The 15,690-nt window shown below is 37.3% G+C and overlaps 5 protein-coding genes across 10 annotated transcripts; 2 read left to right on the forward strand and 3 right to left on the reverse strand.

The window, feature by feature from the left end:
• Positions 1–2,743: 2,743 nt before the first annotated feature.
• LOC137577230 (L-lactate dehydrogenase) lies at positions 2,744–3,993 on the reverse strand. Its single transcript, XM_068290636.1, has one exon. It carries the CDS (start codon positions 3,868–3,870, stop codon positions 2,809–2,811), a length of 1,062 nt encoding a protein of 353 aa, XP_068146737.1. The 5' UTR covers positions 3,871–3,993; the 3' UTR covers positions 2,744–2,808.
• Positions 3,994–4,590: 597 nt separating this feature from the next.
• On the reverse strand, positions 4,591–5,888 carry link. Its single transcript, XM_068290639.1, has one exon. It carries the CDS (start codon positions 5,871–5,873, stop codon positions 4,638–4,640), a length of 1,236 nt encoding a protein of 411 aa, XP_068146740.1. The 5' UTR covers positions 5,874–5,888; the 3' UTR covers positions 4,591–4,637.
• Positions 5,889–6,830: 942 nt separating this feature from the next.
• On the reverse strand, positions 6,831–8,162 carry Roe1 (grpE protein homolog, mitochondrial Roe1). The gene is made up of 3 exons (XM_068289282.1): positions 7,969–8,162; positions 7,539–7,848; positions 6,831–7,482 (listed from the first exon to the last, which is right to left on the reverse strand). The coding sequence occupies exons 1-3, from the start codon at positions 8,052–8,054 to the stop codon at positions 7,225–7,227; spliced, it is 654 nt and encodes a 217-aa protein (XP_068145383.1). The 5' UTR covers positions 8,055–8,162; the 3' UTR covers positions 6,831–7,224.
• On the forward strand, positions 8,123–9,035 carry LOC137576269 (RING finger protein narya-like). 2 transcript variants are annotated; one of them, XM_068289284.1, is made up of 3 exons: positions 8,123–8,251; positions 8,307–8,768; positions 8,844–9,035. In XM_068289284.1, exons 2-3 carry the CDS (start codon positions 8,318–8,320, stop codon positions 8,918–8,920), a joined length of 528 nt encoding a protein of 175 aa, XP_068145385.1. In that variant the 5' UTR covers positions 8,123–8,251; positions 8,307–8,317; the 3' UTR covers positions 8,921–9,035. The 2 variants fall into 2 exon arrangements, with proteins under 2 accessions (XP_068145385.1, XP_068145384.1); XM_068289283.1 differs by having other exon boundaries at positions 8,307–9,035.
• Positions 9,036–9,478: 443 nt separating this feature from the next.
• Nadk1b (NAD kinase 1b) lies at positions 9,479–15,448 on the forward strand. Of its 5 annotated transcripts, none has more exons than XM_068292031.1 (5): positions 11,077–11,238; positions 12,053–12,314; positions 13,916–14,233; positions 14,292–14,847; positions 14,906–15,448. In XM_068292031.1, exons 2-5 carry the CDS (start codon positions 12,070–12,072, stop codon positions 15,191–15,193), a joined length of 1,407 nt encoding a protein of 468 aa, XP_068148132.1. In that variant the 5' UTR covers positions 11,077–11,238; positions 12,053–12,069; the 3' UTR covers positions 15,194–15,448. The 5 variants fall into 5 exon arrangements, with proteins under 5 accessions (XP_068148134.1, XP_068148135.1, XP_068148132.1 ...); XM_068292032.1 differs by lacking the exon at positions 11,077–11,238 and adding an exon at positions 11,422–11,451; XM_068292033.1 differs by lacking the exons at positions 11,077–11,238; positions 12,053–12,314 and adding an exon at positions 9,479–9,675.
• Positions 15,449–15,690: the final 242 nt, after the last annotated feature.

The raw sequence follows: 15,690 nt of genomic DNA on the forward strand, positions 1-15,690 counted from the left end.
AAGATTGAAAGAGTTAAAGGTCACAAAACTAAAGCAAATGCCTAGGTAAACATGAAATTACACAAGCAAACTCATTTCGATCAAATGTCTTCTTATTCCATAAGATCAACGATCATAAAGCAAACTAATGATGCATAATGTGAAAACAGGTTCACAGATGTCTTCAAAAAGTAATTTTCTTTTCAAGATCATTCGAGCGTTTAATTATATGTAGCAAAGGAACAGGCTAGCAAAGTAAATAGACTGTAAAAAGGATCATTAAAGGAAAAATCTTCTAAAAATGCTCATTAAATTGATTTTCAAAAAATCAATGAAGCGTGACCAAGTACAAAAATTTGACCAAGTGAACAGCAAACAGCAAGTAGGAAACAATTCTTGGGATTATCTCTAAACACTTGACACAGCAGGGGATCAATTTTTCCAAGAACGAGAAAATTGGAAAACTAGAAATGCTGTTAGCCCAGTCAAATGCTAGAGTTTTTCTAATTTTCCAACAAAAATAGTTTTTCTATTTTCAAACTAATCTCTTTCTAAGACTTGCTAGAGATGCTGTTGGCCTAATCGAATGCTACAGTTTTCATAATTTTCAACTCTTTCGGTTCAATAAATTTGCATATTTATGCCGCTTCGAGATTCAAGTAAAGAGTTAAAGGTCACAAAAGTGTAGCAATCGAACAGGTTAGCAGAGAAAACAAATAGCAGATCAGATTTTTGAAAAGATCTAAACACTCTTGACTACCTGGTAATCCCGGGGGGGGTAGGGAAATTTCTTAGAAAATCAAAAAAGGTTCGAACTACTTGCTAATCCCAAATAGAAGTGTGGGACGACAAATTCTAGGAAATTTTGAAAAACCATTGAAGCGTGACCAAAATGGATTAAACGAACAGGCCAACAAGATTTGAAGCGTGTGTAAAGCAAATATTAAACAAAAATGCATCTTGTGGGACCCTAATGTAAGTGCATCATCATCATCCAACAGATGCATCTCGTGTAAAGTAAGCAGTCTGTAGGCAATTTTTACTGAACGCCTGTTCCAATGTTACACTTGGTTGCATTTCGACAATGATCCACCGCCAGACCGCATTGTGATCGTGGGATGCTGATGAGGATGATAATGATGCTGACTGCAGAACAAGATCACGCAATGCCAAACGATCAGCGGAAAAGACAACGATGCGTTGTTTCCCAAAAATTTTCCAAAAAAACATGCAAATGTGTAGCATTTCAATAGGTAAGCAGCAAAAGCAGAAGGTTTTTCACCCAAAAAGTAAGTACTACAAATCTAGACAGGTAGCCTAGGTCTCGAACCCAAAAGACAGGGCTCTCTTTCTCCCACACTTTCACTTGTTTCACAGTGGTTCGATTACTTAAAACTACAAAAACCACTCTAAAAAGTTCAGAGTAACTGAAAAGCCAAAATTTATACATTTAATTTTTAGAGAGTTGTTGTTAGGCTTTGAAAACCTAAACTTTTTTCTTAAGGCAATAATTATTATATGTGACATTTATTTTTGAAAACTTAACTTTATAAACTTTCCCTAAAGTTTATGAATAAAATAAAGTTGATAAAAAACATCTAAGGTTTTCGGACTAGAGATATAGTCTATACTTCTTCGATTTAAAGCCGAACTGATATTATATTATGTTAAAATATATTCAATCCCTGGCTAGATATTTTGAGTAGATCAAAAGTTATTATGTTTTCAACCCATAATGAGCAAAAACGACCCACTGTGCAGTGTCTAACACCGAGGAAATTTTACTTTCTACTTTTACTGTTTGCCTAGTGAAATTTCAAAAACCAAAACAAACAAAAAAAGCAAATAACCATATTACGTAAGGGCTCCACTTAGCGTGGGGGGCGAAATCCAAGTCATTCGCTCTCTTCTTCTCTTTAAGGATAAATGTGGGGGAAAAACTGTAGCATTTGACTAGGAGAACAGCAAATGGAAAAAACAGAAGAGGAAAAAGTGATCTATGATGAGATTTCCTCATTTCAAATATTTACTAGTTCTCTCAACTGTGCGCCTAATAGATTTCAATTAGTTAAACAAACAACAAAATGTTAATAAACATTTTTCCCAAGAATTTGTTGTTAAACAAATAGAAATTTTTCTTAAAAGAAAATCCCCTTGGATTGCTGTTCACCTAGTTGGCAGTTGTTACAGTTGGTTACACTTGTCTAGTAGCGTTTTCTTTTTTGCTGATCGCCTGTTATATTTCAAGATCTTGGGCTCCAAGTTTTGAGCACCTTAACAAAAAACTTTCTTAAGGGGCTCCCCCATAAAAAAAAGTCTCTCAAGATGTCTCATTGTTTACCTTCTCTTAGCTCTGCAAGCCCCATTCAAATCCGAGGTCTTTCACTTTCGATTTCGTTTTCATATTTTGGGGTAACCTAGATCTAGGTCAATGTGTTGTACGTACATATGTACATACATACATATGTATGTACATATATTTCATTTTATTTTTTGGTGGGGACACCTAAAATAATGTAATTAATCATAATTTTCAGAGAAAATTACAAAAATTACACATGTCTGGTAACAGGGGAGCAGAAGAAACTGTAAAATATCATTGTGATCGCGTGTTCTCTTTCTCTTGGCACTTTCATTTCAGATAAGTAGGTGTCTCTCTGTGTCTGTGTGCGTGCGTGAAAGTGCCTCTATGACCGTCCCACTCACTCTCGCATTGTTTACAATGTAAAATGTAAAGGGCCCCCCTATATGGTTCAACACGTGATTTATGTTTAAAGTGTTTTTCGTTTAAAAAAATGTGTTTATGAAAACTTTACACTACAGATTAGTTTACAACTCCAGTGAGCATTGAGCCTTCATTAGAACTTCAGCAGATTTATGAAGTTTTTCTTGTTCCACAGCATTGAGCGGCAATTCAAGCACATGACTTATACCTGTAGAGGTCACCTTACAGGGTAAAGAGAGAACCACTTGTTGATCTATGGAATTCATGCCCTGCATGTCGGTGCCCAAACTAAGTATACGACCTGAGTTCTCCAACATTGCTTCCACGACATTGACTGCGGATAATGCTACTGCCCAATTGGTGTAACCTTTGATTTTACCCACAGATGCGCCTGCTTGGGTGACATCATTAAAAAGGTTATTCCAATTTTCTGTATCCATGGAAGTGCCCAAATCTCTGACAACTTTCACCAACGGAACTCCACCTACTGTAACACTTGTCCACACGGGAACAGCACTGGTCCCATGCTCCCCAATTACATAACCTTCAACTTCTGTTGTTGGGACTTTTAGTCGTTGAGCTATTAGAAAACGAAATCGAGCCGAGTCCACACTGCAGCCTGTGGTAAAACAACGATGTTTCTCCAATTTGCAAATACGTTGTATGGCATAGGTCATGACATCTGCTGGATTGCTAACAATAATGAACACTGCCTTGGGACTTAGTTCGATCAGTTTGGGCATAGCCAATTTTAGAATCTCAATGGTTTTCTTCATAACGAGTAAACGTGAACGATCTTTACCAGTCGGACGTGCTCCGGCTGTTACAATTACAATATCCGAATCCTTGGTATGAGAACCATCGCCACATGCTTCTATGTGAGGATTATTTAGCCAACACGATGCATGAAGTAAATCCAAGGCTTCGGCTTTGGCCCAATCGTAACGTATATCATGGATAACCAAGTCCCGGGCAAGATTACGTACTAAGAGAAATGCACAAATCGAAATTCCCACCTGTCCCGCTCCAACAACGGAAATTTTGGGCCAAATTTTTTGATTGGGTGGAGTATCCTTTAGTTGTTTCAACAGGCACAAAAATGAACATGGCTGCTGAGGGAGCATGGTATTTGTGATATTCCTCATAAATGATTGAAGCAAAGCCATTTTAGGAGGACGCACATCCACCCAATTATTTAATTTACAAGATCAAATTTTAATATTCAAATTTTTAACAGTTAGGCTCGAGTTTAAAATTTTAAAGTGTTAAAAAAGTGTCGATGGATTCGTCATCGCTTGCTTTAGAAATGAAGTATTGAAAGTCGAGCGACATAGAGACGATAGATTGCTATCGAACCACTTTGCCATTAGGATTGCAAAGCTATCGATTGTCCGTCCATCGATGGTGTTAACAATCGATACCATCGATACTACCATCGATTGTTTTGCAACCACGTTTTCTTTTCATTTGAATTAAAAATTTTGAACCTTGCAAACATTGTCGCTCCGAATAACTACTGATACATTTACTGTCCCATGCACGCCCGCCTGCTCATTTTAACCAGAGCTAACGGGTGCTATAATAACAAGGACAAAGAGAAAAAATACACGACAATATTACCCGTGTCCTGCTGTATTCAATAGGCTTGGCACTATTTTAAATTGTCGTACAGATGTATTAATGCCATATTTTTTGGGAACTTGGAGGCGTTCAACATTTAACTTTAGCCGATTTTAAAACTAAGCTATTTGTTATGCAAGTAACGCTAGAATATACATAGTTTCTGCAACATTTAATAATGCTTTGGTCGTATACTAACAAAAATCTCAGCATTTTGAGGTGTCTGCAACAATACAAAACAATTGCGTATAAGAAGTTAATTGAGGTTATGTAGGTTAAGAAAAATTTCATTTATTGCAAAATTAAAATTAAACTAATTTAATGTCTGAGCGGCACTAAGCAAACGCTTTAGATCGTCATTCTGGGCCAGGGCTCTTTTGACGGCCACAAAAACTTGGGAATCAATGGTACGACTATGCTCCTCACTGAAGGGCAGATTGCTGACACGTTTCGCCAATTCTGCCAGCTTGGGTTGCTGCTGCAGGAAGCGATCCAGCACGACAGGCGAGATATTAGCTAATTGCGCCAACTGGCGTACATGTGGAGGCAGTTGCATGGATGGAATCTCGGAAATCTCTTGCTCCACATGCTTGGGTGTGTTTAAATGAGGCGATGCGCTGGGTCTGGGAGTTGTAGTCGATGTTGTTGTTGTCGTTGAGATGGGGGACGTCGTAGTGGGTATCTTTGCCGGACGCAGTGGTATGGGATAATGATAGGGTAAAGGTTGTCGCACTAGCATAGGACGCATGCGAGGATGAGGAGCCAAAAACATAGGCTTAAATGCCACAGCGGGTGGCGGCGACGGCTTCTGTGTTGTTGTGGGAGCAGGTGTAGTAGTCTCTGACCAGAGATTATAATGCTTCATAAAGTCACCGAAACGTTGCATCAGACTTCCACCTTCCACTTGGCTAACTGAGGGAGCGGCTGTTGTTGTCGTTGTCGTCGTCGTAGTGGTGCTACTGCTGCTCCTAATCTCTATTTTGGGTTGATCCTCATCATAGTCGGCTTCTATATCAGCATTATCCAAGTTATTCCCATCATCATCTGTTGCATCATCATCATCACCATCATCATTTGTATCATTTCTTGCTTCCTCTGCCTCGCTGTAATCCAACGATTCGAGATACTGCTTCATCAGGGCAATGCCTTGCTCATTGGAGGTCAGCGAACGTATATAATCAATGGTCTCTTGAGCACTAGACGTCCCCAGCATTTCACCCAAATCACTGAGACTGGGCAATTCCTTCATGCCCAACTTATGGCGCGCGATATACAGCAAATCACTGGGATACTCCACCACTGAGACTACTGGAGCCTCTGTGGTTGTCGTCGTTGTCGTAATCGTTGGGCCAATCACTGGCTTGATCAACTTATAAACTGGAATATTATAGTATAGAGCATTCTGTAGCTTTGTATCCATACGCATTGGCAACTTTCTATCCGTATCTACTATAATTGCACTATCCTGGCCATAGAATTTGGGTATTGGTGCCACTCTGGCATTGATGAACTGCAGCAGGGCCAATGACCATATAAATTTAAGCCACATTTTGTAAAAATACTTCACGGCACCAAGACTTAAGGACAACTGATCATCCGTCAGAGACATGAACAGACCACAAAGACTTTGTGGAAATTCCGTCTACATTTTCCTTGAATTCTCCATGACCTGTCTTGACTGTAGCTACCTGCTGAGCTAAAGAAAATCTCGAATTTCCATTGAATTAGCCACCTACACAAATACATGCACAAAGAAGACGTGTTTGGAGTATTTGAGTTTGTGTTTTTTGGACTACCTGCTGTGTATACATGAAATGGTTTTCAATTTCACGCTGAAACCCCTAAAAGGAACTCACAAGAAGATGAAATTCCTTAATTTAGTTATAAGGAAGATGAAAGATGGCATCATAAATGGCTTGGCCTACAAATAAATCATGTTAAATTAGCATATTTAGGTTTTAGGAGTTTCTAAAATAGAGTATTATGGGAAAAAACTAAATATATTAAGAGAGTTCCATTGGGGTTAAGATTCTAGAAAAATGACATATTTAGGAAGAAAGTCTAATAAAGTAGTCCCTCTAAAATATACAAAATGTGTGATAATTATTATTATTTAAGCCTTTTTACGTTCTTCTAATGGATTTGCCGAAACAACGTTAAAACAAAACATGAATACAAAATATATATTAGTTTAAAAACAATTTAGAAACTATTTTTTCAGTATTTAGATTCAAAATCTCAAATATCCTTCTACTTTTCATATGAAGTTCAATTAAAACAGACCTTTATAATTTAGATAAGTCCATACAATTAAAATCTTGAAAGTAAAAATAATAATAATATGTCTTCGATTTTCAAACGATAATTATAACTTTTCTTCATGTTATTTTTCAAACATAGCAGCTTTAAAATTGTAGAGTGAATTTCAAAACATCTAAAAAGAAAGTCCCAAAGGCATTACAAAATACATTTCAGTTCAGTTCGGTTCAGTTAAAATAGTCAACAATTTTTAAAACAAACTAAAAACATTTTTCCGTTTTTATTATTAATGTATTCCTAAGACACAATTTCTAAAGTGGAGCAAATAATGGGGACACAATCAGTAATAGAAAACTTTGTGGCCATTAAGTCCAGTCAAGAGATTTTTACTTATTTCATATTTTTGTAATTAAACTTAAGTAAGGAATTATTAAATTCGCAAGCGAACTTGGTATTTACATACATAGGTTTTGATCATTTTCCCTTTTCTAATTTTTTTTGCAGCACAAGATAAATTTGCAAACAATTTTATTTTAGAACTATGTAAAGGAAGTCTAGCATGAGGAAGTGAGAAAATACAATGGACACAATAACAAAAATGGATGCAATATGCCTCACATACACTTTGAATTTCAATAGTATCACTTGGACACTCCAACCAAGGCTGGACGTATGCAACGCTCGTGTAATGTGTATCCTAATTTGGTGACTTCTACAATGGTATTGGCTTCAACTGTCTTATCCTCCTTTTGGAATAGGGCCTCGTGGAGATTTGGATTGAATTTCTGATTTATGGGATCTAATGGTTCCAAGCCATGGCGCTTGAAGACCTGCAACAAAGAGGCTCTTGTCATGGAGAGTCCTTCGTAGAGGTTCTTCAGGTCAGCATTATCAGTGAGCTAAACAATAATACAGATTAACTTTGTTCATTATTTGAACATGACAATTTGTTTACCTTCTCCTTGGGGACTGCCTGAGTGGCGTGACCCAGGGTATCCGCCACCTCAAGAAGATCCTTGCAGAAACTTTGTATGCCAAATATTTTGGCATCGGCTATTTGTTTGTTGAGGCGCGTCCGCATGTTCTCGCTGTCGGCCAAGGATCTTTTATATTTATCCAGCAGTTCGCTATGTTGTTCCTTCGCTTCAGCCAATTCTTTCGTCAGCCGTTCAATTTCAGGAGAGGATGCGGGTGCTGCCGTTTCCTCAGGCTGCTTTTCTGTGCTATAAAGTCTTGGCATGATAGCAATCCGGTTACATTGGGGGCTGGTGTGGAAAATACATATGTATGCACATATGTAATTACATGATTGATAACAAGCTTCAAGATTGCCGACAAACGTGCGTTTATTACGTCACGTATCAGGCGAAACAAGCAATACGTACCTTAGATTCTGTGCCTCAGCCAGGTTCTTGAGTTGGGATAAATGGCGACCAAACATCATCACGGTTACTGCTGTTTTAGTTCCCATTGCAATTTAATTCTAGTTCTTGCCAAAAAAAAAACAAATGTTATTCAACTACTTTTTCTAGAAACACTAAAAAAGGCCGCCTACTAGTGTTAGTATATGTAGTGGATGGCCAACAAAATCGATTGCGTATTATCGACAGAATTGGACAATCGATTAATGCAACAGTTTTGCGGTATTTTTTATCAAGTCGACAACAAGTAAGTTCTGCAATTTAAAATCTTATTTATTTTTAATTTTTAATATATTAACTAGAATTCAGGTTAATGTTTCGAGTGCACTGCAATAAGTGCGGCCAGTTAAAGGCTTCTGAGCCTAATCGTTCTTTTTATATAACGCGCTGCCAGCACATTGCCTGTAGCGTTTGCCTTGCTGCCCAAAAGGCCCTCTGTCCCATTTGTCAACGGTCGTTTCAAGGCACTGAAATCAATGCAAACCTTCCGAGTCCTGTGGCAAGCTATTTTCAGGATCCACAACATCTGCTTGATTTGTGGAAAAGGATTAGCAAATTTCAACATGAACAAGTAGCATCGGACAATTTACATTTTTGGCATCGCCAACAGAAAGCAAAGGACGTTAAACGGGATCTCGAGGGCCTTACCAAATTGTCAGTTACTCTGTCCAATAAAAATGAGAGGGAGAAACAAAAAATTAATAAAATTCGCGATTATATCAGCCATTATGAAAGGGCTTTGGAGTCAGATAGAGACATATCGGGTGAGACTTCCAACAACTCCCACGAACTCGGATCTAATACATCTTCCTCACTTGCTACGGACACCACAATGTCAGATGAACATATGCGTTCTCTAATGAACACGAGTTTGGATTCAAATGTATTGGAATGCGATGGCGAACCAAAAAACTAAACGTCGTCGTTCTGCCGCTGATATAAATGCCGTATCATTTTTTCACTTGTAAATTACATAACTACTTTACCACTAATTCCCATTATTTAATATAAATATATATTTTTGTAAAGCACTTCGGTTAGTTCAAATATTGCGGCAATCCAATGGTCTATCGATTGCCAATTTGATTATCTGGCAACACTGAGAATAAAAGGTTGACATTGAGAGGTAAATATTCAAATGGAGCCGTTTTAATTTATGTAAAAACCTTCTATTAAACACAACTACTAAGATATTTGAGGAGTATCTAGCCTTATTTTTAATTTGCCTAAGGGGTGAAAGCAATTAAAATTTGTGCACGCCCAACAGTTTTATTGTCTGTAAAAGTTGCTCTACAATATGTTAATCACTATTTTTTGTGTGAAGATAATGAATTCAAAGTACTCACAGCATCTCAAACTCATGCATTTTTCTGTATATATAATTTTAAAAACCAGGTGTGTAAAGGCATTTAGTTGAAATTCGGTTGCCAAACCGACTGGTTGTTTGTTCCTGTCTAGAGCAAAAACGCAGGATATTGTACCCAGGAATATGCGTGATGAGGATCTCCAATTGGCTCGGCAAATGGTGGCCGCAGCTCAAACAACTTCCCATTCCACTTCAGTGGAGGATGATAATGATGAGGCAGGGGGCATTTCATCGCCAGGTAACTCACCGCGACCATTGAGAAGGCATCGTGTGCTGGATCTCAATGAGAGGCGTAAACAATTTCGGTGAGTTTCAGTTGGGAGAAAATTTCTAAAAATAAAACAAAGCTAACGGACGAAAAAAAAAACCCGCAGGCGAAGGGAGTTAAAAATAAAACAAAATGTCCGATTCACGTGCCTCTGGAAATTTGCATATTTGTTGAGCAAATATTTGCGCAGTCTTTTGTTTAAAAAAGCAAAAATACGTATGCAATTACGCTTTTTATACGGAAATGATTTTGCGTTTGCTGAAATATTCCATTTAAAAAATTGCGCTTCAATTTGTTGGAAATTATCCAACACTAGCACATTTATGGCAGCTGACCGTTAGTGTTGCAAAACGTAGTATCTACGTGCAAAATCAGAGAAAACAAAAATTTCAGTTTAGTTTGTTTAAAGTTTACCTTTAGTATTGTTATAGTGTAAATCACTTATTATTCTACTGCTGCTGCTGAGAAAGTTGTTTGGGCCTCGGGCACACATCTTGGCCAAGGCTCATTCATTCAGTTTAACGTTAAACAATCAAAGAACATGTCTGCAGCATCCCAGCCAACGGACGAGCCAATTGGGGAGAAGCTCCCTGATGCTGGAGATGCAACTGGTAGCCTCAGTTGGTGGTGGTAAGAGCAATAGCTTACATGTTTTTCTTTCTTATCAGTTAACTTACAATTATTCTTGTTGTTGCCTTATCTCAGTTTCAGTGAACTTTCTTGAACATCGTAAATTGATTCAATTAGTTTGTTTTCCCAATGCCAATTCACTTTCAATTTCTATCTAATTGTTGTCTACTATACCAATCAATTCGAATTCAATCGATGTTTAAAATAATTCTACTCTTCCCTCATCCTGGTGGCCTTTCTGTTATCAATTAAAGTTTTCCCTCTCGTTCACTTGTCTGCCGCTCTCTTCCGCCTTCAGGGAGACAAACACGCAAGATGGATAAACATTTACCGTTACTGCTTTCTTCTACGTCATAGATGATACTGCAGCAATAGTTGTAACTTCAAAATCAAAAGGTATCATTGGGACCGATGACTGAATCGATCTGGAGGGATCGCTTTTAGCCTCTTTCTAAAGCCATTTTAAATAACTTAACCGATACATTGAAAACTTAACCGTTAAAAAAATCATTCTAACATATTAGACAATCCCTTGTATTATTATTATTTCTGTCCTTACAGGAAATTATTTCCTTATTTACTTACCACTATCTTCTGTCTCTTTTGTATCGACTTCTCCGCACGTCAATTTTTGACGTCACAGGACCCATTCCCTTGTCTATCTTCTGGCCCTGGTGTCTTGCTTCGCCCGCACCCTCTTCGCTCAGCTGTTTATTTTGGAATTGAAATCACATATGTATTTCTTTTTGGTTTAGTGGTTTTGTTGATTTCTTTTTGTTTGCCAGTTGTTGTTGACACACGCGATCGTCAAGTTGACAGTTTTTTTTCGCCTTTAGTTGTTGTGTGTTTGTGTTAAAAGAAAACTATCTTAGCCACAGCATCAGCAGCAAAAAGCAATCGCCCAGCCTCCCTCGCAGTTGTTTTAGTAATTAGCAGTTGCATTTCAGAAAAAAAGGGAAAACTAGAAAAGGTTTCAATCTTGGCCATGTCGCACCGCTTATACCTTTGCATTCAGCCCTGTAAGAAATATTTAGTCCTATGCATATACAACTTATATGAGGTCTAAATAATTCTTGGGAACAATAATAAATATGTTATTCTTGATTTTGTTTGATTGAAATTATTTAGAAACCCTTTAGTGCCTTTTTACATTAGTTTCGTTCGTTTGTATTGATCCTTCAAGGTATAATAATCTTCTGATTAATTAAGTATAGTAAAAATTGGCACATACTTGTCAATTAAATATTTATATAAGGAGTCCCCCCTTTAAATTTATTTGAAAATCAATTACTTTTTTCAAATAATTTTAAAACGAAACTATTCTAATATAGTCCGGATACCTTTTTAAATAGTTTTCTTAAAAATATATACAAATTGTTACCATAAATCTTATGCCATTTCATATACCTAAAAAGAAAGAAGTTTTAGGAAAACCATTTTTAACTTAAAGTCTCATACATTCTCATTTCTCCAAGAAGAAATTCTTTACTCTTGACAAACCTCCTAACAAAATGCATAGACTCTTTTGGTTTGGGTACAAATATTACTTTCTCTTAAATATATTTTGTTGTTGCAGTTTGCTTACCTTATTAATTTTGCGTGGGCGTATAACAAAAAATGAAAACAAAAATAACCTTGGTCCCTTTTTTTCTGTTTCTTTAAACAAAAATGCCGTCAGACAGCATTCCAAAAAAAGAAACAACAAAAAAATTGTCCGCTTTTTGTGTGCGTTGTGTGACTTGGCAAATTTAGCATGTTTCCCCTTTTTTTTTTAACAATTTTAGTTTAAGTTATTAAAGCCATGGCCTGTCTGTCGGACATTGATTTGGCCACTTTACATCAGCATCGTTTGGATCAGCGATGGCATTATGGTTTCCACAATCATTATTATCATGAAGGCGACATGGCACGTTTTTGCCTAGAACGCAATCTGCTTAAAAAACTCCATGACGATGAGAATGGAAATTGCTTAAATCCAGTTGAAGAGGAAATTAGAAAATCCGCAAGTCTCGACAATTGTCTAAGGCAACGTTCTGGCACTTGGCCGTAAGTTTTATAACTAACTTTAAGATTTACGTTTCTCTTTTCCAATATTTATTGAGAATCCTTAAAATCGTCGTTTAATTAAATTACATTAGATTATGATGAACTGTCAAAACATATGTATCTATATTTCACTAATTATTCGATTTTACAAAACTGTTCTACTGTCCTTTTCTAGTCTAGATGTTAGAAATACTTCAAAAACAAAATGTCCTTAATACCATGCTAAAGAATTAGAAAATCCGATTTTCGTAAAATTACATACAAAGATAATAGGCCTAAGAAGATCTTCTCAACTTTTTTTAGATTTGCAATATTATCTGAAATAGTGGCGGTTCCTCTGACATCCAATGGATTATTTTTCCTGTTTTTACTAGATCTAATCCAGAATCTCTCGTGGTATACTTTGCAAGTTAATCAAATACAATGCAAAAATATGGTGCTATAATATTGGTTTTTTAAATAATATTGCATTCCTCATAATATTGTTCTTAGTTTAAATGAGTAATTTTTAGGTAAAAACAATAAATTCTTGGATTTATATGGGCCTTAAAAGTAAATAAATAGCCACGTGCCACGATCGTAATCCCACACAATGTAGATTTATATGTATTTATATACGTATATACATACTTACATATGTAAATACACATATAGTTCTAAATTCAATTGCCTTGTTTATTTGTTTACAAAACTTGATTACCTGCTTCAGTTTATTTTGTTTATTTTATTTTATTCTTTAATTAAGTTTTCTAGATATTTGTAAATGGGTGGGTTTTAAAGAGATTAGTTTTAGCATTTCTTTAGAAAGTGCTATTAAACTTTTTAAATGAATTGTCCTTTGTTCAATTTAGCGACGTTTTCCTGTAATGTTTTTTTTTGTTTTTAAACCGAAAGTACAGCAGAACCGTTATTGATTTTCGGTTATTGTCGCCGGACTGTAAACTGAATTTATTTGCGACTTACGACTTTCTGTAATGAATTTTGCATGCCAATTTCCAATTTTTGTTGTTTTTTATGTTAAATAAATTCAGATTATCCACGCCGCAGGAAACTTTTTTTGTTTTTGCTTTTTTTGATTATACACATACATATGTACATACATATGTAACCGGGAAACGGGTGGGCTCTCTCCCTGCCATTCCCTTAATGCCAATGTGTTCCCTTTCACTCACATGCTGATGACCTGCCCACTAGTTGCGCGCACTCTTTTCTCTCTCGCTCGCGCTCTCTCCATTGCTTAGCTCTTTCCTTTTTTACACCCACAATATTTACATTTACCGTTGTCTTGCAACAGTGTGTTGCCGACAAGCAAAGGGAATAGTCTAACTAGAGAAAGGAATAGAGAAATAAAGAGAGATAGAGCGAGAGACAGTCACTTATGTGGAAATATTTTCTATAAATAATGTTTGCTTGTGAATTAAAAAGATATTAAAGGGAGTAGACGCTTATAATGGAAATGGAGCTACTTAACGACGGCAATAATAATACATCCATGTCTCCTACTCTAGACAGGAAACGCCTGTTGAGGTGGAGTCCTTCGCAAAAAGCTTTCCTCTGCTATTTCTAATTTTAGACTTTCCGTTCTGTTTGCTCTTCTTTAGGCGTACACGCAGTTTGAATGCCCCATCGCCGGTACAACAATTTGGACCATGTGGACGCATAATGACCAACTCCGCCATGGTGATGCAAATCCAAGATCCGGCAAGTCAACGTCTCACCTGGTATAAGCCGCCACTCACAGTGCTGGTCATTAAGAAAGTGAGTGATGCCTCGGTGTTGGCACCATTTGTTCAATTGGTGGAATGGTTACTCCAAGAGAAGAATATGGTTGTCTGGGTCGAGTCGGCAGTTCTAGAAGACTCCTTGCTCGATGAGGATGTGAAGTTTAAGGCTATTAGGGATAAGTTGGTGACATTTAAGTCAGTATACATATAGAATCTATCTTCTTCTGAATTAAATTGAATATTTCTCTTTCAGAGATGGCCGAGATGATCTAACGGATCGCATAGATTTCATAGTCTGCCTTGGAGGAGATGGCACTCTACTCTATGCTTCGCTGCTCTTTCAGCAATCCGTGCCTCCGGTGATGGCCTTTCATTTGGGCTCACTTGGCTTTCTAACACCCTTTCGTTTCGATAATTTCCAAGAGCAGTTGACTAGTGTTCTGGAGGGACATGCTGCTCTAACTTTACGCAGTCGTCTACGTTGCGTTATGCATCGAAAGAGCGAAAAGCGGCAACTGCTGCATACGGATGCACCACCCAACAGTATCCTAGTGCTTAATGAAGTGGTCATCGATCGGGGTCCATCGCCGTATTTAAGTAATATTGATTTGTTCCTGGACGGCAAATATATAACCTCAGTGCAGGGTGATGGTTTGATTGTCTCAACGCCCACCGGGAGTACAGCTTATGCTGTGGCAGCTGGTGCTTCCATGATACATCCTTCGGTGCCAGCTATTATGGTTACGCCGATTTGTCCCCATTCGCTCAGTTTTAGGCCCATTGTGGTTCCCGCTGGTGTGGAATTAAAAGTAAGTTTCCTGTAAGTAAATCTTGAAAAGCATTTTAAGAACGTCCAATTTCTTTTAGATATCTGTTTCGCCGGAGAGTCGCAATACTTCCTGGGTCAGTTTTGATGGCCGTAATCGTCAAGAGCTCTTCCATGGTGACAGTTTGCGGGTGACCACCTCGATATATCCAGTACCGAGCATTAGTGCTCAAGATCAAATCTCCGATTGGTTTGCCTCCCTTGCCGATGGTCTGCATTGGAATGTCCGGAAACGGCAGAAATGTCTTGATGAGTTATCCGATTTGACAGCGTCTGGTTCCGAGGATACAATCGATGAGATCGAGAATTTAAAATTGTACGATAATTAGTACGTAAGTCTAAATAGTTAGATAATTATCTTATAAGTTATCCTAGATACTAGTTTTTTCTACTACAATTAGTAATTTTCCTAACCCCCCCTCCCCCCCTCCCGAAAAAAAATTGTTGTTGTGCCCCATGTTTAAGCTCCACTTATAGTTTCCAAAAAGCAATTAAACAAAACTATTTTTATCTTAATAAGCTGAACAGCAGTGTAAACTATTGATCTATACTATATAAATAGTCTATACTCATCGATATATGTATATTAGTTTGTATGTATGTTTGTGTGTGTTGGTGTGTCTAGCCACTTGTTGTTGTTGCTCACCTCGTAATTGTCTGTAGCTATTGATGCCTTAGTTTTAATTTTTATTGAACAATTTGCGATCTCACGCACTTGGGCTTGTCAAAAGAAAAAAAATGTATGTAAATAGATATATATTTTAAAATATTGAAAGTGAGCCAAGCCGACACGACGAAGTCGCACCCTCAGGCCAGCCCAGATCAT

This window comes from Drosophila tropicalis, unplaced genomic scaffold (assembly GCF_018151085.1).
Source record: "Drosophila tropicalis isolate 14030-0801.00 unplaced genomic scaffold, ASM1815108v1 contig_593, whole genome shotgun sequence".
In the NCBI taxonomy this organism is placed as follows: Eukaryota; Metazoa; Arthropoda; class Insecta; order Diptera; family Drosophilidae; genus Drosophila; species Drosophila tropicalis.